At 36.6% G+C, this 22802-nt stretch overlaps 1 protein-coding gene and 1 pseudogene across 1 annotated transcript; both read left to right on the plus strand.

The window, feature by feature from the left end:
• Positions 1-57: 57 nt before the first annotated feature.
• On the plus strand, positions 58-1247 carry LOC145215925 (uncharacterized; annotated as a pseudogene).
• A 3590-nt stretch (positions 1248-4837) lies between these two features.
• On the plus strand, positions 4838-22254 carry LOC145206159 (WD repeat-containing protein on Y chromosome-like). The gene is made up of 24 exons (XM_080078504.1): positions 4838-4998; positions 5820-5844; positions 6739-6841; positions 7244-7350; positions 7926-8102; positions 8620-8733; positions 9085-9250; positions 9637-9905; positions 10614-10726; positions 11878-12078; positions 13042-13309; positions 13736-13874; positions 14301-14522; positions 14815-14959; positions 15361-15422; positions 15938-16081; positions 16685-16993; positions 17631-17770; positions 18237-18458; positions 19023-19256; positions 20044-20154; positions 20952-21067; positions 21409-21567; positions 21913-22254. Exons 1-24 carry the CDS (start codon positions 4913-4915, stop codon positions 22142-22144), a joined length of 3864 nt encoding a protein of 1287 aa, XP_079934630.1. The 5' UTR covers positions 4838-4912; the 3' UTR covers positions 22145-22254.
• Positions 22255-22802: the final 548 nt, after the last annotated feature.

The following is a 22802-nucleotide window of genomic DNA, read 5'->3' on the forward strand; positions in this document are numbered from 1 at the left end:
TGGTCATGCGTTACGAATAAAACGCATGACTGAATACAATGACTTGACGCCTTTCTTTCATATTTAGGACAGACCAATGATACTATACAACACGATCGGACACTCGTTTGCCTTTTTCTTTTTTTCTTTGTTGGTTTCATTGCGTGAGAGTTGCCTTTTTCTTTTTTTGTTTCTGCCGTCACACGCTTCAATGAGTTTACATGTGGAAGTGCTTGTAGACGCGAGCTACATACCGAGGGAGCGTGAAAGTCTAACTTAGGAATGGATGAAAACGAAAGTACTTGCTTCAATGAGGCAATTGAACAGATTATGGTTGAAATTGAACTATCTATGATGGAAAACGAAGATTCAAGCGTAAATTGTGATGTATGTTTTAAGCAGTTCACATCTTTGAAAGGAATGGATATGCACAAAAAAAAGAAAACACCAGCCCAACCAATCTCAAAATGCACTAGATCCCCCTAAATTAGTGGAGTTATGGACCGAAGCTTCAGAAAAGGCTGCCACCTATACCGGCGCGGAACCAGCAGTAACGGCACTGAACCAAAATCTTAGTGCTTCGATCCTTGCTGCCTACGAATCAAGTCAGAGCGCAACTGCTTTCACGCGCAGGTTTCTGACCTTGTTTCATAACGACCAATTGACCACAGCCACACGGGCTGTAATGAGCGAAATCTTGCCAACCTTGGCAAACAGAAAAAATCTTTCACCAGGCCTTTTAATCAAAAGTAATGGAGAAAGGGCACTGAATGATATTGAGAAGGAAGTGTGCTGTTATATTGGTGGTAGAGTTATAAGAAGCCTGTACCATAAAACTGGTGATCCTTTCTTTATAAGCCTTCGAGGAGAAAATCCGAGCAAAAACAAAAACTGCTGGGGAATTTCCGAAATGTGTCAAACAGTGTTTATTTCCACTGAACTGAAAATAAAAAACGTTCTCTCAAAGCCTAAACCAGAATTAGACCCCTTGCTTATAGCCGAAGAAATTATTGATGAAAGTTTGCACATACTTGAACGCTACTTAGATGAGCATGACAACACAATGAATGATGTACTGGATGGACTTTCCCAAGTGATTAGAAAATATGTTCGCACTAGGGGCCATGCCTATGCTAAACGCGTCACTCAACTTTTTCAACAGAAAAAGTTTACCACCAAGAAAAACAATGGAAAAGGACAAAGAAGCTCTCTGAGAACAGATCTGAAATTAATTTCCTAATATAATAAAATGGGCTATTTTCCACTTACATATGTGTGTATTTTTGTTTGGAAAAAAATCTTATTGACTTGAAATAAATAGGTGTATAAGTCAAATTTAACTCATACTTTATTTATGAATTAAAATTAAAAATGCACACAAGTACAAAATTAAAACAGAAAAAAATTGTTGAAAAACCGTTAGTAGGCCAGCACACATTCCAAATCATAACATTAAATGATAATGCCAAAGAAAAGCAGTATATATATTTCTAAGTAACATATTATATGTTAAAAAATGTGCCACTCCGTGGAAAAAATGGGACATTTTACCGATATCGCCTAAAAGTTCGTTGAGAAGGCAAGACAAGCAAGCCAGTATCCTGTAACATTTTGTAAGCTTTTGGGCCCTTTCCATACAGCATTAATGAGTACCTATACATGATGTATATACATTACTGCTATACTCAATACATATATTTTTCAAAAATTGTACTAAATTGATTAAATCTGGATGAAAGCGGTGGGATTTTTTTTCAATTAGATTTAATTTTGTTTGTTGAGACCAAAAGAGATCATGAAATTTGTCAATTGTACCATTTTCCTTCTCTAAAATACAGATATATGAATTGATTTTTTCACACTTCAGCTAAACAGAATAAACCTCTTCAAAAATACTGGCCTGTCAGTAAACATTGTTGAATATCATCATGCGCATCCTTTTCTAAAGTTATTTGTTTTGCAGGGTTTTGTAACAGATCATCAATTTGGGCTTGTAAATGACATATTCTGCAAATATACATTTCTATCATACTAGTCTTTAGATACTTTCTTGATTAATGTTAACTTGTTACTGCTGTCAGTGCCCTCAATTAAATAAACATAAGTCTTACTTTTCCTGCTTATCTACTAATGTTTCCTTTACTCTGGAACCTAATGATCTGGACACTGAAACTTTTTGTAGTGGTTGGTGCAATACAACTTTTCTGTAATGGACGCGTTCTTTTATCCTTTTTTGAATTGTCCCTGCTTCATTTTTGCACTTCTTACATATGTCATGGCCCTTCTCCACAAATAAAATGCAATCAGTATTTCTGAGGAAAAAACAATCGTTTGTGAATAAACACACCTGTGCTCAAGCAAATCAACTTGTAACTACTGAGACTCTAACCTGGTTGCATAATGTGTTATCATTGGTGGACTATTTTCAAATGGCTTGCATGGGCTCGTGAGTATTTGCTTGACTGCAAGCTTTGTTTAATTTTCCTGGTCACCACATTGTATTCCCTTACAGATATTTAAATTTTCCACAAACATCAAAAGCTGATGAACTGTGTTTTCTTTAACTTCAAGAGTAACTTTTCCTGGCCATCCAAAATGATGAACATCAATTTCCATATTATCATTAACATACACTGAATACTCCTCCTGGTCATATTGACTTGATTTGGATATGTGTATATTGGAATCTGACACGTTTTTAACCTTCCAGGAGTTTGATGTGGCCACGTACTGCTTTGCTGCACTGACAAATGTTGCAAATGTTTTGTATAAACATTTTTCTACAAAAACTCGGTGTTTTGGTGGTCTACGCTCAACTGCAGTACTGGAATATAATTTTTTCGGCATGTGAAAGATTGGGATTGCCCCTGTCCTTAACACCTTTCGCTTCTTGGCTGTAAAATATGTTAGGTCGGTCACCTGATTGTCTAAAATTATGCAATACAGCTCTGTAAACTCCTTGTACCTAGTTTTAACAGACTTACCTTGCACAAAATCCTCTTCAGCAAAGTGTTTGTCACATATTTTGACACTGTCTCGTAAAAACAAATCATGAATATCACGATCAGCTCGCAGTGACAAAATAATGCATTCCAACTTTTTAGCCCAGTCCTTTTTGTCAGATGGACAAAACCTTTTCGCTGGTACGCTATACAAAGGGTTCGGGCGTTTCCCAGCACACCCCGGAATGCAACAATGCTTTGACATTTTTAAATAACAGATAACACAGGGCAACAAAAAAATATTTTTTTACTGGTGTCAGTAATGTTTTAATTGATTTTGACTAATTTTAGTGCCCTGATTTCAAAAATGCAATCGGTTTATCTGTATCACGTCTAGTTTTCATGTTACGGTACATCCACGTTTGAAAAACAATCTATATGTATACACTATAGTGAAACTGGTTTTGAGTATTTTATGTGGAATTACCGTTATTGCAAGAACAAAGTTTCGATTTAATTTTAAATGTAACAGGTAGACACTTCTAACAAACAAAATTCCACACAAAAAACAAAAAAAGGTTTCAAATTTGTAAGTTGTCTCGGATATAGGCCTACCCTACACATGTACTTCTGTAACTTTTGGAAATGACTGGCAGCAATATTGTCCCGTAACAGCAGTTAGCCAGGACCACATTATTCCTTCTTCCCCGACACGTTTCGTTTCACTGATATCCTGTTGGAACCTTAATTCTCATCATTTATATCTCCTACGTTTTATAGGAAGTGTAGCTTTATACTCATTTTCGTTCTGAATTTTTCAGACCGCTTAATAACTTAGTTTTGTACTATGTCTAGTAATGTTAGTATCTTTCTACTGTTTTTGTCCATTACTGTAATATTCCAATCAACATTAGGTAAGTGGAGCCCATTGCTTGTCCTAAACCCCCAAAGTCACATCTAAGTGTGCAAGATATGAACATTTGATACAGATCTTTTTTTTCTTTTTAGTTGTGTTCTATGGGTATTCACCAGTAATGTGGAATAAAACATCTTGGTAATTCATGCAACACCTTATAGATGACCTAGCCACTATTAATTTTAGTTTTACCACCTTGCTTTACTAGTCTGAAATCACTCCATAAAACACGTATAGTTTAAAGTTACCACTAGCCTACACCAACCATTTCTAGACAGAGCATAAGCATAGAACACATGTTTATGCTATAAAACCGACTGCACTGTAGAAAATTTATGTGTTTAATGTAACAAAACTTTAACAAACATATAAAAGCGTGATTTTAAAGTCATTGAACCAATATGGTCATAAATTTTGGTTTTGTAAATAACTTAAAAAGTTGACCTGATTGAAGAAAACCGTAACGATTTTTGAAATCAGCACCCCAAAATTAGTCAATATCAGTTTTAACATTAAAGACACCAAAAGTTGTGTTGGTCAGTGTAATCAAAGATCCCTGAACGTTTAACCGAGTAAAATTGGCAAAAGAGCACGAAAATTGTAAGACTTCACCAACAGGCTGCACTTTGCGGAAGGAAACTACCTGTCCGTAACGTAATCTCAGTGGTGCGTGACACGGCAGAAACATCTGATTGGTTAAGACAGAAGTGTCCGATCGTGTTGTATAGTATCATTGGACAGACTTAGCACAGAAGATGGATTATTTTCGACTTATTTCAAAACACGCATTTTGTGATGATAAACATGGTTGACATGTGGAGGGCAAATACGTAGTATCAAAACAGCTTTTTATTCAATAATTCAACAGTTTATGGTCCATATCATTATAGGTTACATATAATCATTATGCGTTTTGAAACATCACAATGGTCATTATTACGTAACTATTAACCGGTGCTAGGATACTAGTGGGTATTTATGTGATTGTTTTGCGAATTTCTACCAAGTAGCCAGGTGAAACGGGCAGAGTTTTATACTCGGTTTTGCATTGGACACTTACACAAGTATCTAGTTTATGGCTGGGCATTCAGGTCACGGTGAAACGGTTGTGCGTTCCGGCGCCAAGTCCTCTACAAAAGTTGGGGCCACCGCTCGCACCAGGTAAGAAGGTTTGTGTTGATGTTTTGTAAACCTTAGGCTCGAACTAGCTAGGTTTGTGTTGATGTTTTGTAAACTTAAAGTTTAATGTTGAGTTTAATTACTGGCACATCACCCGATGAAGTCTTTTGGTTTGTTGGCAATGCTATAACTAACAGATTGGTTTCAGGCGTGTTTATGTGAACTAGAAACTAGTAAGAAACACGTTAGTGGAGCTATACGTTTTCAGGTTATACGTTAGTACTTATGTATCATGTTATAGTGATAGCACGATTAATTCAGTTTGTATGTGTTAGTTTGTTAATTAACGATAGGTCATTAATTGCCTTTTTTGAAAATTAGTTTCTATCATAACTTTAGGCAAACATTTGCTGTGTTTTCGAATTTAATTGGTAATTTAATCATAAGTTGGTATACTCGGTTCAATAGAGCCTCAAGCAAAAAATAATAGTCCAAGACCGTCTATGGGCCCGTAGAAATGTTTGGTTCTGCCGTAAACAACAATCATGATTGTTTGTAAAAGGCGCTTTTTAATTGGACTGCCGAGCTGTGATAAAGTTGCCGTTTCATTTGGGATTTGACTGTTTACAAAAATGCTCGCTTTTATAATTGCCGATATCAGACAGCTTGTTATAGAATCGTAGATCAAGTTACTAGTATATAGTAATAAGCCAATATGACGAAGATAAGCAACGCAACACAAACTGGTATAACCTTATTTTGAAGGATACGGTTTAATGTTTTTGCACCGTTTCAGTGGAGTGGTAGTGAACAATGTTGGGTTTGTAATCTTAGCCATGAGACTTGTTTTGTTTTTGTTGCAGGTCAACTCATCGCAGCCCAAGAAAGGTAGGACATCATTTATTAAAAAAATGTATACCTTGCACAATTTGACAGAGAATATTGTCTAATAGTTGCATTAAGACCCGAATCGGTATAGCCCAGGAGTGGCCAGACTCGCTTCATGCTCGAGCCGCAGATCACAAAACTTAGTTCTAAAAGAGCCGCAACGCAAAAAATTAAAAACGAATTTATTCACTCACAATGAAGAGTAGGCTATCAAATAATGATTATTGTTATGTGGTGATAATGTGAGTCTTTACCTGGGCTGCAAGGTGTTTGAAATTAGGCTGATGTAATGGAAAAGTTTGTGTTTAGATTCGTAATGACGTTTCAAGTTACTAGTTTTGTAATGACTGAGCGAAGCTTGACAAATAAGACGCACAGGTTTACCTTCATTATCAATGAATGTAAACTCCCCTCCCATTCTGTTTTAAAAGTTATATTTTCCTTTCTTTGTTTGCAATTTTTTCTCAACGACATTCTTTTGGCCAAACTTTGCAGTTATTGTTAGTATAAGCAGCCAAACAAATGTAAAATGCTTTTAATGTAAGCCCTGACTTACATCTTCAATCATGACAATATATTTGAATACAATGCAGAAGCTAGCACGCTTCTGTACTAGAATGTTCTTTTCGGTTTTCGGAATGGTTATCACACACAGTCAGTGTATTGCTAATACGTGATAGAATGCATTGTTTTATCGTCGGGTTAAACAATTCGGCAAGTTGGAGAAATGCATGTGCAACATTAAACAGCCGCAATCAAAGACTGAAAGAGCCGCATGCGGCTCGGGAGCCGCAGTTTGGCCACCCCTGGTATAGCCGATCTTAACACATAAGAACAGGCGCTTAGGAGTAATAATGCTAATTTTCAGTTGTATTTTTCGTTGCCTTTTCGCAGCTAAGCTATGAACGCGGTAATTCGGATTCGAGTTTCAGAAGTTTAAATGATGGCGTTGAACATCATAATCTGGTTGAACTGGAAGAAATATTTAATGAAGCAAGTAGGTTGTATGGTAAAAATAGGCGCGTTAGAGTTGATGATAGTCTTTTTATGTTTGTTGATGTGTTTTGGTCGATAAGAGGCCGAAAACATTTGGTAACTGTTTCGTTTTCTCTGGACAATAGCAATGTTTTCAGCAAAAATGTTTGCGTCGGGAAACGTAGGAGGTGAAGACGGGGTTACAATGCACAACTTTACGAACACCAATCAAATAACTGGCCTATATGTACCTATCTTTGTATTGTCAATTCCTGTGTTAAGCGGTTGCTGTAAAACACTGACACATGTTGCAAATTGATGTTTTTGGTCAGTTTAAGGCTTTATGAAACCGACTGGATTTTTTGCGATGTTTTTGTTTACTCAGTCATTACTGCAAAACGCAAAAAGAGCATTATTTTAACAGTGCAAGATGGGGCTGATGGTCTTGATATGAACCAATTTCGTGTCGCTATGAAACGAACGATGGGTGAACATGTGGATGACAATGAACTTGACATGATTTTTATGAAGGTAATTATCAGTCCTATAAATCTAAAAATTAAAATTACCGGCAGTTTTAGGTTTTTCGCTAGATAGCGCTAATATTTTGTGTAGTGCCGGAAGGCGCGGGTGCTCTTTTTTCACGAAATTAAATGTTTACACCGATAGAACATAGAAGTACGTTTCGTCGCATGGTGGTAGTGGATAGCCGTTCACATCGAAACGTTGTGTCTAATACGTCTCTAGTTCCATTAAAAATTACACCGAGATCACCTCTAAACAAATAATTTCACCTCAACAATCTACCTTAGTGGATTTAAACAGATTGCATTTTTATGCTTAATATTTGGGCTTGAAACATTAAATGGACAGTTAGGGAAAGAAGTCCTATCTTTTTTCTGTCACCAGAAAAATAACCTCATAGTTGTTTTATGACACATTTTAGTTATATCCCTGCGTATTCTTTCTTTTTTGAGTGGATCTAGTTTATAGTTTGCGCAGAATTTATTGGCAGACTGACTGGTAAATCAATATAATCATTCAAATAACAATGGGTTTACATTGTTTTTCAAAACAATGGCTTTAAAACCAAACGTGTTTTACAGGTGGACACCAACTGCGACGGAACAGTGGATTGGAGTGAATATCTCACCTACATGCTTCTCGAGTATCAAGAGAAAGAAAACATGACGTCATTGTACACTGACTTTCCATATCCTGACCCGATAATTCGGATTCAATGCAATCACTTGGAATCGATTTGCAGAATAACGATGTTGATAGTAAGTTAGATTGGGTTGGCAGAAAATTGAAAAATTGTTACCAGGTGTAAACTACCAAAATATTTCTCCTCTGTTGAGTTTCGTCGTGAACATTTTATACATTTTAAGTTACAAGTGTAACATTATATGTACACAAAATGGTAAATAAACTGATGACATGCCGTGTATGGATTGAATCACATTACATACCCAAATACTACATAATATTTGCTCAGTTTTTGGATATTTCTCTGTTGAAAACAGTCATATGTTTAATTTACAGTAACGTGTACATTTTTGAGATTTTTTTCCAAATTCATCATTCCAAATATTTAATATATTATAGTCAGTGTCGCTGTTGGATTGTCACAATCCTATTTCAGTTAATATCAACATAAGTTCATACTGGGTCAGCGATCACGACACACTAATATATATCACAATACTATGCTTGGTGACCAGATTCGCTATGACGCCTTCAAATGGGCCCGTGATTTAAGTATTTGACATTATTTGATTTGTTTGTTCGTTTATACAGGCTTATTCGAGGCTTGGCAGCAGTTGTCCCGAAATCGACGAAGGAGGCAGTAGATACTTGACACTGAGCAAGGAGGGTGTGTTAAATGTGTGGAGCACAGACTGGAAGTTACAGGTGGACTTTTGTTATTAAAATTCTTCGTGTTAGGTTTAAACTCTTTTTACAGAGTTCCGACAATAATAATTGTCAAATTGGTAAAAAATTAAGTACAGTTTTTAGCTTTTGTGCAGAAAAAATGGATTGCTGTATGATGTGATGCATATCGATACTGGCGGCATAATTACAGCTTAAGTTGTTTTTAGAATATGCTTTTACAGTGTTTTCTATCCAATAAAACCAATGTTTCGCAAAAGTTTTATTTCATAATGTTTTGTCAAAAGCTTGCCATCCATTAGTCAAATTTGCTGTTACAACGACATTTTTAACACAATTTCGAGGAACGACCAGTAATTCTTTTTCTCGTAGAAAACCACTTCATTTGAAAGCACTGGCGGCAACTCGAAGTCGGTTTGGTTGACAGATATGGTTTGCCTGTCGCATAGCAACTGTATTGCGGTTGCTTCAACAGACTACGAAATTTCTTTCTACTCAATGACAAGCAACCTTATACAGAAGAAGTTTCAAATACGAGGTGACTAGTTGGTATTTTTTGACCGGTAACATCCTGCTTATCAGTGGTACTGGATGTAAAAAAAATCTATTTAAAAAATGGCTTTTTAAAAGCTGTGTGTTGCGGATGTTAACAAAAAGTTATAATCGTATTGTTTGTCTGACATAGCGATTACTAAGTAAGCTGTAAAATGTGCTAGAATAAAGAACCCTAGCTATAATAGCCTATAGCAATATCATGCCACCAGTTGCACGGATGAAACCTAATGGGTCGGAACAGTGTGCATTGTATACAGCTTATTTATCACTGTAATGGCCTTAGTTATCATAAACGTTTTGTTATTTGTTTCTCCAAGGAAACATAGTTCAAGAAGCAGCCATAAATTTTTTTATGTCACGATTTAAAAGGTTTGGACAACTGCGCCCTAGCGATGGAATTTAGCTTCGATCCTTGCCATCCGAAACGAAGCATTTTGCTCTGGGGCGACACCAGTGGCAGCATAACGATTATGCGGTTTTACGAGAATCCCAACATTTGTCTTTTCGCTTCAACGAAATCGGCGTTCACAACAATGGCGTCTTTGCTCTCTGGCGACTTCGTAAACGTGGTGGCGTCCAGATTTAACAAAGTCCATTGTGGCTGGGTACAACAGATTCGTTACTTCGTAAGCAAAAAGGTAGGATTTTTTCAAACGTGTTTAATGTCAATATACTTGGGAACAGCACTACAGTAAATCATGCAGACGTTTTAACTATCTCTGTTGTCATCATCAGTTCACGCAGGTTGTGAAACGTCTACGTGATGTATTCTATATAGCCTACACCAGTGCTTCAGGAGTTATTTTTTATGAATATTTTTTTTAATGTCAAATATTACAAAAGCTATAAGGCACAAAACTGAGAAAATAAACTCAGTTTAATGTTGGACGTATCGCTTTAAACGTTGAGTAAAGGAGGTTTTCGTCAATCACCGTTCGGTTTATCATGCAGTAAGAATACATCTTTGGACATATGGAAAACGTTTAGGAAATGAGTGGTACATTTACGTCTTCAGAGACACTAAAAAAGCAAATATACTAGCAACACCTGCATGTTTAAGGCGCCAAAGTGGTCCAAAACGTTTAGTTGAACATTGGTCATCAATCATTCTATGGGGCCATTTTACACTGCAATCATTTCATTGGACTTCAAAACAAACTCCAATCATAGACCTGCTTTTAACAATTTGCCAAATTTCTTGCTATTGCGCTTGGGTATGGTCGTATATGCATTTTTGCACTTGTTATGAAGTCTTCCGAAGTTATAAAGTCTTCCTTAAATATTTTCTTATTTATGATGTATGTTGTCAAGGCTCAAATCGTTGGCAAGGTTTTTGTTTATTATAGGCCCAAGAATGCTTCGTCTCTGGATGTTTGACCGAAGAAAGAGCGCTTTGTTTTGCTGATATCACGCCCAAAGTCGCCGGATCCATCAAAGAACAAAGCATCACTATCAGCAGGTGAAAAATTATTGGGGTGAAAATTATGCGAAAGTTTTACTGAACTTGTACAGCAAGTATGTTTTCTCACACGTACGCGAAAGTTTCTTGATTTCCTAATCAAATGGAAATTACTGAAAACGTAAGGATGAACTTGGACACTATGCCTGTATATTTAGAAGGATCTTTCTTATTTTCTTAGTCGAATATAAATTTACCGAAAACATATGGATAAACCTGCACTTCATCACTGTATGTTTAAGAGAACATGTTTTATAAGTTTTCTCATTTAAATAAACATGTTAATTTACTGAAAATGAAGGATGCCAAAAAGAATTATGTAACACCTAAAACAAAGCTTTTCATGGCCGATACCTGAGATTTAATGTTTAATTTATCCCTTGGCTGCGTCCTTTACAGCTAAAAATTTCAGTTTGGTTATGTCAAGCACATACACGGGTAAGAGGGTTTTGTTGTGATGGACATGTACGCAGAAAACAAACTTCTATCCTTTACCGCATCCGACTAGACCACACTTTTCTTATCGTGTCCTTGCTGTCGAATTATCTGCAGTGTTTCTAAATCTGATTCGTCAGATTAATTCTTCATAATATCAAAGCTCTTCTTGTCGAAACCCGTTCACCGCAGATAGGACGAGTCAACGGGCCCTTGTGACTTCCATGATAAACGACTTAAATGCTAAGCAGAGTTTAGCTGACGTTATGAAAATGAGACCAACTAGAACTTTACACACCACTAACCATTCTCCTGAGTTGAACTAAACTGAAGACTTCGGCATTTATTAGTTTCTTCACTAAACACAATCTACAACACAAACAATTGGGTGCATTAGATTTTTTTTCTTGGAATTGAGTTAAAGACAATAGATTAACATTTCTTTCATTATCATTCGACATTACGATTTTATCACAACGACTTGTTACACACTGGAAATGCCTGTTTTCTGCCAGAATAAAAATCAAATAATTGTAAAAAATGAGATAAAAGAAATGTTGTATAATATATCGTTAAAACAGGCTAAGGTTTTATTGAAACTATTTTACGTTTATACTGACCGATTGTTGCGCATTGTATTTCACGAGACGATAAAAGCTTTTTATGCACAAAACTATCACCACATTTATCACAATGCTTTTTATTTAATATTTCAGGCGTTCTGTGTTTCATATCCGAAAAGGCGTTGCCTGCCTCGACTATGATCCAGACTCAAATATTATCGTCACCGGAAGTCGCGATTGTGACGTAAGAATCTGGAATCCTTACGTCATGAACAAAGCGTCTGCAGTCCTGAAAGGTCACAGTTTTGCTGTGGTGCAGGTTTTTCTCAGAGGTTCCGAAAGCCAAATAATTAGGTAAGTTAGACTGGACGAATTCTTGTTAATTCAATTTTATCTTTTACGACTTTTCTTGTTATGCTGGTTAGCTAATAAGGTTGATAACAGGGTGCACAATCTTTTCGCGGTGACTACCACCACCTCAGATCCTTATTTTACCAACGGCCGCCAATCCCCAGCTTGTTTTTCTTTCAATATTTCTGGTGTAAAATCTAAATATTAAGCAAAAGGGTATCATTTACGTCACGGTCGCCAATATACATATTTCAATAAGCATGTTCACGGCCACATAAAAATGTTTCTTTGGGCGCTAGGCAGAGAACTGTATTAGCCATAACTTTTAAAAGTTATCAAAATTGGTTCCGTAACATCAATTCAGTTTATGTAATGTTGAAAGAATTATTTTATTTCTTGGGCAATTTTAAAACAGTCTCGGTTTAGTGGTCAATATGTTCTCGTTAACCACTAACAAACGCGTAAAAATGGATACATATTTTGTGGTATTGGATTCTTAGGATAAATTTTCTCCATTAGCAGCTGGGCCAAAGTTGTGAAGGTCAACATACAGCGATTGTATGCCTTCAGGTTTTAATGGGCCACTGAGAATAAGTATTTTTGTTGTAAATATTATCAACTACCCCTCTATTGTAATGTGTTTATTTTTTGCTAGAAAAACATGTGTATCACAAAACAAACCGTAACCAACGATTTAAAGCTGTGGAAATGAGGTTGAGCTTACATTTTGTTATGAAACAGCATAGTGTCTAGACAAGATGTTATATCGGTTGCATGTTGTAGCAATGACCTATAATATGTCAGAGGTTGTCAAAATTTAGACAATATATAATAGTAGTCATTTTGCTGGGGAGTGATAAAATACAAACGAACAGTCTTTTTCATTTCTCGTTCGCGACAATGTATTCCCATATTTTATCAGCCAAATCTGTAATGCAGCTTTTACATACTTTTTCTTATTTCCAGCCTCAGCAAGGACAAAAATATTCGCGTCTGGGATCTCCGTGACTACTCGTGTAAACAAAATATTCACGGTCGCAACGTGGCCCTTGGTCGTCTTGACGTCAGCGCGATGTACGTCAATATTCGTAACAAGGAGCTTATTGTGGCCACCAATCAGATAGGCAGGTTTAGACCCCATGGTAGCCAGTCGATGTCCAACATGAAGAGACAACTTGTGAAAAGCCATCAAAAGGCCGTCTCCTGTGTGCTTTACAACCCTCTGTTTAAACAGGCACGTGGGCCCTTTTTATCATTTTTATGTGTTAATTATTGTTTTAACCCCAAGTGACAGCAACCAACTTTCCTAAGGCAACGAAGTATGATAAAGGTGGATCATGGTATACCAGGTCTATTGAAGGAGTTACACGGCTCCTCTCGTGTGTTCAAATCCCACCAAAAGCTAGACTTTACTGTCCCATACCTCTTTATACGTAGATATTATGCTTCAATAGGCTTAGAGTTCTGTGATGCATATTTGAGTGTGTCGTGATTGCTGCACTGCACGGACGCTTCAGGGATAATTCTATAGTAACGAATTTAAGTTTTCCTAAAATCAAAAAAGGCAGGGCATGTTTTTAAAAAACAACAACACCAGCATTTCTTTATTTTCAACATTATCAAAACAGAATGTTAGAACTTGTTTGCTGTGATTTCCTAGATTGTGTCGGGCGGAGATGATGGATGTGTGGCGGTCTGGAATTTAAAAACTGGCGCGAAAACCATGCAGTTCTGTACTGAGAGAGATGTGGAGATTTCAACAATGGCGTTCGACCCCACTAACAGAAGACTGGCAACAGGTATAAAATCGTACCCATAAGGCAACGGAAACACAAATCGAAATAGATACCCTTTTGGGACTAATATTCTTACAAGCGTTTACATGCGGTACCATACGGTATCCAGTATCACTCTCAACGCGTGTAGGAATATTAAGCCTAACCGGTATCTGAGATTGAATTATAATGTTATTATTATTACGCACCCCCACCCTAACCCTAAAATCCAAAGCGTCAACATTTTCACATGTTTTATTGGTAGAATGTGTATAGATTGCGTTTTTTTAGTCAACTGTATACCAGTAAAGGCAATTTTCACCGGCAATAATTAAACAATTGCAAGTTAGACATACGGGTCTGTTCTTAGAAAACAGCAACCTTCTTTAAAAATTTACTACGCATAAAACAGCGAATTGTGTACGCAACACAATTTTACCTCTTTTTCAGGATTACGAAATGGTTCTATTGCGTTGTGGAACTTTAACAACGGTGCCTGTTTGCGTCGTTTGCGCAAAACTGATGACCTTGAAATTGCTGGCGTCATCTTCTGTCGTCATCGAATCGTCACGGCCGGATGGAATAAGCACGTGACTAACTACACCGACCAATATGATGACGACACTTTCAGGCGATTTAAGAGATCACATGCCGATGACATCACTAGCCTAGGTGGGAAAATAAAACTTTCATGTGATTAAAAATAATCTTCTAACATTTTTTTGCATCCATGTTGTTCAAAAACATATAAAACTGATAAAATGTTTTTTGTAATATTTATTGATTTCTAATGCGAATGTAAGTTGAATACATATATAGGCTATAACTGGTAAAAACTAAAAAAATAATAATTTGTTATTCAAAAAACAATGTTATTACTTTTATTTATTGATGGTGTAGTCATTTCCTATAAACTTACAGTACAACAGAAGAAGTGCGAATGTTTATGTCATTAATTCTTCAGTGTACAACATAAGATACAGTTTGATGGCAACTTCATCGTATGACGGAAATATTTTTGTTTGGTCACTTGACACTGAAGACGTTATCGTTGCCCTGAATATGTACAAAAGCATTTTGCCAATTCATCTCGCTACCAACAACAAACCGTAAGTAACATGACTTCCAGCATTTGCATTCACATATTATGTTCTTAATGTTTTTGATTGCTGATTTGATGGATTTGTAATTAAGTTAGTAGTTTTGTAAAACGTTATAAAGTTGTTTTATAAGGCGATCATTTCTGGTCATATTTTTTGTGACAAACACCCTTCGGCAATCATATCGCCAAGTGAGGTTTTGCAAAATGTTTACGGGTTGTTCAAAAAACGACCTTTTTAATGGGGTAAAAGTTTTTATGAAACACGCTTCGCCACTACTGTCGCCATGTAGGGCGTTTTTAAAGGTTTTAGGGTTGTTTATTAAATCGAACTTTTTTTAGGTCTAAAAACTCTGCACTAGTGTAGCTATATAAGGCATCGGTGTAGCTAAACTTGTCACTTTTTTCAAGTTTGGACCCAGAGGAAACGAGAAATCGGTCGTCAACTCATGAAATAATCAGAAAAACTCAAGGTATACTCGACAAGTAATGCATTTGATATTTAAAGTGTCTTAAATTTGTGACAAATGGTACAATATGCATCAAAATTTTTAGCAAACGTATTATTTTGTTGGACTAAAATTAAATTCTAAATATGAATAAACTGGTCTGAACACACCTAACGAGTGACAAACTCAGTTTTCTGTAAGAGATATTTATAATCTTCATCAGATATAAGAGCACGTACGTGTATGGGGCTGTGAAAAAAAACTTTATCCTTTTATTATCCTTACCACAAGCTTGGAAAGACGCTGACAATGCTTCATAGCGAATACATTCGTCTTAAGTAAGAGAGCTAACAAATTTTACCCAAGAAATAAACGTTTCCAAATTGGGGTAAAAGTATAAGAGGTAAAATTCCTCACAGAAATTGCAATAAAATAGGGAATAACTCCCGGAATCGAAGTGCTAGAATTTATTATCCTGACCTTATATCAATAGCGCTATGTTGTTTTTAAACACAATATCTTGTGGTTTAATTATTCAGCTTGGTCGTCTCGACACGCCACACCGGAAGTTGAACCTGATCCAAGCAACCAAACAACAGATGACACTTCCGGAAGGTTGATAGTGGATCGTTGGTTGCCATCCTATCTTCCATGGGTTTATTCCAAATCCGCAGATGACTCAGGTTATAAGCGAAACTCTAATACTTTACTATAAAATTCGAGTTATATGGTTTCAGTTAAATAGTAAAATTTCAGTTGTCCTATGAACTAGATTTAAATGGGGTTTTTACTACAGGTCTTTAGCTAAACTGTAATACTTTAGTGTATAATTTGAGTTATAATTTAAGTTAAATAGTTTGTTCTGTGAACTAGAATGAAAAACTGTCTTTACTAGAATTCGGTCTGACCACATATTTTGTTTTTTTGCTTTTTGAAACTCGTCTTAAATGTCAAGTATACTGACTCACACAGGGTTCTTAAGTTAAAAGTGGTTTCAGTGTCTATGATTAAATTTGATAATTAATTTATGATTAAATTTGAAAACAGGTGTAAATTTGTGACTCACATTTTTGGTACGACGTATTTCTTATGGAAAATATTTAAAACTGATATTTAAATTAAACACACACAATTAAAAATACATTACCTTAGCTGCAGAAAAGGGTTAGGTTTAATAAATAAATAAATAAATAATTCAATCCAATGCGCCGGTGGGAGACAGCGTTTTACACTGGTGAAGACTTCCATGTCTTGATGAAATTCATTTTGTAATTTTTCTTACACAGACTCGGATTTACACGACGACGGCGGCAGTGACGTAACAAGCAACGCGTCGAATCGCAGTCGCAGGATCAGTGAACCGGAACACAAGTCCTTGCACCAGGATCACGTGGTTCACAAGCTGCTTTTCTTACAAGGAAGGAACAGCAACGAAAATACAGCTGTATTGATGGCAGCAGTGGCGAAGGGTTTGCTGGTAGCCTGGTCGGTTCATCAAAAAGGTGGCGTTCTGGGATATTTCGAAGCCACGAAGGCAAAGAGTGAAGCTGTTTTGTCAATGTACAGCGACTCTATGAGTGAATCGTTAATCACAGGTGATGTTTTTTATCTGTTGGTTCCGTAACAATTTCTAATCCAGTGGTTCCCGACGTTATTTGAATTCCTCAATTAACAATTCACAACATTTTCATTACTCTCTGATAGACTGCATAGCAGATGCTAAACCTCACTTAAGTCATTAAAAATCGAGCATTTTATTAACTTCACGAAGTGTCGACGATTTAGTAACCACATAAAATACTAAAGCCTCCCTTCAAGTTTTAAAATTCCACCTTTGGTAGGAATTCCTCACCGGTCGGGAACCAATGGTCTAATCGGTTGGTTCCGTAACAATTGGGTGGCGTAAATGTATTACAAAAACCACCTGTGCAAACAAAACACTCATTCGATTAAAACTATAAAACAAATTGTTTCATTACAAATAAAAAAGCTGTGCATTTGTTTAAGATTAAATTTTAAATATTTCCAAAAATACGGTTAAAGCTAGGTTTTTCTTGTTTTGACTGATGTTGAATATCCTAAGCATTTTTTTCTTACAGTTTATTGATTGCATAAAGAAGTTTACCTTTTAATTTCGGGTTATAATTGAAACAAGGTAAACCAAAAGTTTCATTATGATCAATTTGCCGAGTAAGCAATCAATGCGAAAAAACAACGTTTGGTCGTATTTAGGCGACAGTCGTGGTTATGTGAAAATGTGGGACATCTCGTCTTACTGCAACGGAAGAGATATAGAGGAGAGAAGAGAGATATTGGACGCTGCCGACAAGGATATCTCGCATGAAGATGAAATAGGGTTTTTCACCGACGGGGTAAGTACTTTTTGAGTCATTGTTAATGATTTGGTAACCAAAAATTCCTTAGAAAATAGGCAGTTTGTTAAAAGGCGCACACGTATGTTAATCAGAATCAAAAATAGCTATTGCTTGATTGACAGAAAATAAAGTACGAATATTGCTTAAAAGTGATTCAGGAAAAATGCGTAATTAAAACTCCACGAACTAAAAACAGGTAAATAGAAATCATAACATCTGACAAATACATTTGTGTATTATATATGACCGAGTCAGTGTATTTCAGGCGTTTGTTGTGGTTTTAGTTTTTTAGCGTTTACGTTTGCGTAAAGTCAACCTAAACAAAATCATTACAATCTGTCAAAATTTAAATCTCAGTTTACCAACCAGCAGGACAAACAACTATAAACATACTTAACCTCATCAACTATAATCGAAAATCTGTCTGTTACTTTCGGTAGTTTTTACAGTTTTGTACAAACAGCATTTCATTCATCCAACTTACGTTCCGTTGGACACTCCGCCCAAGTTGGTGTTTTCGATTCGCGGCCACTTGAAGGCGATCACCAGCGTCGTGTACATCAGATCCCAGGAGCTGATCGTATCAGGCAGCTCTGACTGCAGCATTAGACTATGGAGCTCTATGGGCAGATACATCGGCACTTTTGGCCAGGCCGAAAGCTGGAATGTTCAGTTTCCTATCAAGGTAAAATAAATCATTAGGTAATTGTAGTGTTTTAAATCTCCGGATTACGACAAACTTTGAATGAAAAATGCTGCAAACTTGATTTACCAATATTTGGGAGATAAAGATATCAGTTTTTAATGCTAAATGAGCTAAAAATGGTAAATTAATAAACTGAAGGATAAACGTTGTCTATTGAACTTTGCCTAGTAGCACACAACTTCGGTATTTATTTTAGAAAGTGCAAAATTTTGACAATTTTAAACTAGGTTTGCAACATTGCTAGATGGTACAAGCTCTAAACTTTTTATTTTCATTTTAAACTTAGTAAAGTAGCATTCTCCGGTTTGGGCAAAGCCTTTTCACTTTTTCCAAACAATATATCAAACACACTTGTTCAAAGTTAACAGCATGACCTGCAAATTACTGAACAAACCTTTTGTCCAACAGGTTGCATATTTAGCAAAGTTTTTCACCAACTCAAGCAAAATTTACGTCAGTGTTAAACCACCTGAACTTTGCTATGGTTTCAAACATCTTGTAATTTTCTCAGCATGACTTATTAGCAAATGTTCATTGACGCAGGATAAAGATCTCCCTGTCCGCATTCCAGAAGAAGTAAGAAAAGTTGCATCTCTCACCACTTTACGCACCATCAAGGGAGGACTTCACCCCCAATGGAAACAAGTAAAGCACGCCGTAAACTTCATGGGCAAGGCTCGTGGACTTATGCCAATCATAACCAAGAAGCCAGAGACGAAGCATCACGAAGATGATATTAAGGAACAGTTTGATGAAGTCAATAAGTCACTTCTGAAGGTAAACAGTGTACTGGTATGCGTTTTGGGCAACACGTTTTATGACAGTCGCATTCAGTGTTTTTACCCTGATGAAGACGACCTGTATAGGACGTCGAAACGTCGGAATAAAATTACATTTGCCAGAAGAGCTCTACAAACTTGACGTTTTATGACATTCTTAACTTTCTAAATGGGGTTTGTTTACTATGTGTAGTATATTACATAACCACGAGTCACCACAGACTCAGTGTATGAGCTATGGAAACAACAGTCGCATATAATAACAGAATATATATGTGCAGTAAACCTCGGTTAATCCGGATCCGTTTGGACTAAAAAAATGTCCCGATTAAGGGAAGATCCGGTTCAACCAATGTCAATTAGTTCTAGTCTTACCACATTCTTACCTCAAGTTTTGTTCTAGTCAGGCAAAGATCCGGATTAACCGAATCCGGCTTAACCGAGTTTTATTTTATGTATGTATTTCACCTGGGTAGCCTAATAGGCAAATACAGTATCTTATTTCATTTGAATAACTCAAGGTTTATGAAAGTTTACATGAGTTTTAATTCAAATATTGAAATCATGTAGCGATACCTTCTATTACGTTAATTTACTCGATGTTTGCAGTAACTTGTGTATTTGTCACTGTTAAAATGATCTTTATTTCTCTTGTTAAGCAGTGTTTAATTTTTAAAGCGATTAAGTTCGCATGAAAAATGGCATTATTTATAAAGACAAAATTGTAAAATATTCTTAAGCAAGAAAAACGGAAAATTATTGCTATATTATACGGTTTGTCGCAGGAAAACACAGCTCGTCGAGGAACGCTAGACGCCAGAAAGAAAAGCGTAACCGTATGGATGGAAGACGTTCCCCATTCTATTCTTAGCCGCTCCACAGAAACACTTCACGAGGTAAAATCATCGTTATTGTGATATATCTAACCATAGGTACAGTGGCGTAGGCAGCCAAAAATTTTGGGAGGGGCCAAATGATTTGTTGTCTAATACAACTTTTTGCTAACGCTCAGCGTGCTTTTACCAAACACGTGACTTGCCAAACTGTGGTTCGACGGAACAGCCAAACGCTTTATTGATTTATTCCATGTCTACATAAATCAAAAAAGCATGGATTTCGGCTTACAACTTGGTGACAAAAGTCATTTTTGGTAATAAATATATTCCTTTGATAGTTAAGAGACGAAACCACAATGATGAGGGACGAAACTACACTAAATTTAAGTTTATCAATGTAAAACTTTGAAAATTTGGGAGGGGCCATGGCCCCTTTGGCCCCTCACTGGCTACGCCTTTGCATAGGTACACTAAACCAAACCATAAGCTATACGAAACAACTACAGGTAACTGTTTCCTAGCCTAGCTTTTTGGTTCGGGTTCAGGGTTTAGTTTCAATAAAACTGACTTTACCATTGACTTTATTTGTGCCGAAATTTCATCAACTTCTTCTGTTGTGGACTTTGCTTTAAAAAAGTTGGGTTTATGCCTCGCTTAGGGCTCCTACGTTCGGGTTCAGGCCCTGATTTCGATAATCCCCAATATTTAAACACCAAGTTGTGTAATAACCTCAGATGTAAAAGTTTACTCCAATATCCCCATACACACGCTGAAGTAGTTGGATTTAACCTAGTGGTGGTTGTTCTAAGAATCTAGTATAAGATGTAGGATGCTACTAATTTGTTGCTTAAATGCAGGCTGATAAGACATTTCAGCGAATAATGAGTCAAGGAATAACCAGTGACATTCTGGGAAAGATCAACTACAAACCGAAACGACGACACAAAAAATCAAAGGTTGACAGTAACATCAAGTAAGTATGAAATAAGCTAGTAAGTATATTCTGTGCGAAACAGCTTTAGTAGTGTATGTTTTTGGACGAAAATTCCATAAGTTGGTAGGGTCTAATGGACTGTAGTATATACGCCTAACCTGTTGCACTGTGTGGTGTATGTTTATTAGATTACGTTCGATGTACAGACCCATAAAAGTAAATATATTGAAAACATTACCTGACATTAGGCACGGACTTAAATACTTGCTGTTATGCCGTTATTGCTGTGTAAAAACAGCTTTTTAATATTCTGTGATGGATGTTATTATCAACAAAGTGTGCTGCAGCTCTCAGGCGTAATTTATTACATTATTCGGTAGGTGGAGCAACACCCATCCCATAGTGTATTGTGCTTTACCTTACGAAGAAATGGTGGAACCAATCGAACCGAAGGTACCGGCTTATGCACGAAAACGCGGTGCTCTTGCGAAACATGCAAACGCCGTCATGGCCCACAATCGTGCCGTGAGTATTTTCAGGTGCGTGAAATAAATACAAATTTAGTTTTAAAACTTCTGTCCAGTTCAGTGATTTTTGATGAAAATGCATCCACCCTTTCGCGGCGATAAAGTAAAACATGTTATAGAGACGAGCGTTTTTTAAACAAAGTTTAGATTTAAGATATTGCCTAATGTATGCAATCATTTTTACACAATTTTACGTGCATTTAAACAGATTACAAATTTACCAGAGGTCTTATATGTACTTACAAGATTTGTTTATGCAAGGAAATATGGGTTAATTTAACTTAAGATTATGTTCTGTTACTGATATATTACATATTTATATGCAGAACACCAATTTACAAGTTTGTCACTTAACAGGCCCAAAACTTCGCCAGTGAACACTCTGAAACCTTCGTCGTTGGTTAAACGCATCTCCCCAAGTCCGTCCGGCTTTTTCGAGCCGAGAAGCTCCAGAAATTTGACTAGGTTAAGTGCGGCCAGCGTCAACAAGGACGACGTCGTAGCGCCCAGGAATGTCCGGTGGGAAACAAGTCGATCGTCACTTTCTTCGTCTGCCTCAAGCCGTGTGAGAATAAGCGCCGGGGTGTAACGCCACGAGGGCTGATGATTGACAGCAACAAACTGCGAGAACATATTGTTCTGCTGCGTATCTGTATGCGCATTTTTAAGTGTTTTATACAATACACACCTTATAATTAACATGGCAGCTTGTATTCGTGTTTTTAAAACAGCAAATGCACAAGACCGCGCAATCCTGTATTTCCTGAATTCACCACGTGCAGCAATGCATAAATAATCCATTAATTGCGTTTGAGCATGGTTTTGTGTTCACCCCAGCCATACCTTTGTCAAGTGATTCAACGGTATGTAATTGCCACTATATAGTAGTTTTATCCAAGCACATCGTGAATTATTAAAGGATACCACATATCATGCATTCAATGCGTCCGGTCAAAATTCGTGTGATTCAAGTTAAGGACAAGGTTCTATCAACAAAACACACCACACACTAAATCACATTAATATAATATGCGATCTTCAATCACAAAAAAGGAAAATCCCTTTGATGTATGTTTAAGAATATAATACGAAATAGTCAATCTGACAGCATGTATTTATTGCTTTTTGCGACTTTCTGCGCCCAACTTAAACAATTTAGCGAAACTTGACAAGAACCCGAGCTCCACTTCCTTGAAAGCAAACGAATCCGAAGTTGTTATCTACTGCAACGACAACGCCGTCCTTGC

The sequence above is a fragment of the Phallusia mammillata genome, chromosome 1 (assembly GCF_965637545.1).
Source record: "Phallusia mammillata chromosome 1, kaPhaMamm4.hap1.1, whole genome shotgun sequence".
In the NCBI taxonomy this organism is placed as follows: domain Eukaryota; kingdom Metazoa; phylum Chordata; class Ascidiacea; order Phlebobranchia; family Ascidiidae; genus Phallusia; species Phallusia mammillata.

Bases quoted from the DNA above. Each gene is read 5' to 3' on its own strand.
- LOC145206159 (XM_080078504.1), top strand. From the start codon at position 4,913: ATGGCTGGGCATTCAGGTCACGGTGAAACGGTTGTGCGTTCCGGCGCC. The intron at 6,842-7,243 runs GTAGGTTGTATG...TTATTTTAACAG, and splicing joins AGAAATATTTAATGAAGCAA to TGCAAGATGGGGCTGATGGT. The intron at 16,994-17,630 runs GTGATGTTTTTT...GGTCGTATTTAG, and splicing joins GAGTGAATCGTTAATCACAG to GCGACAGTCGTGGTTATGTG.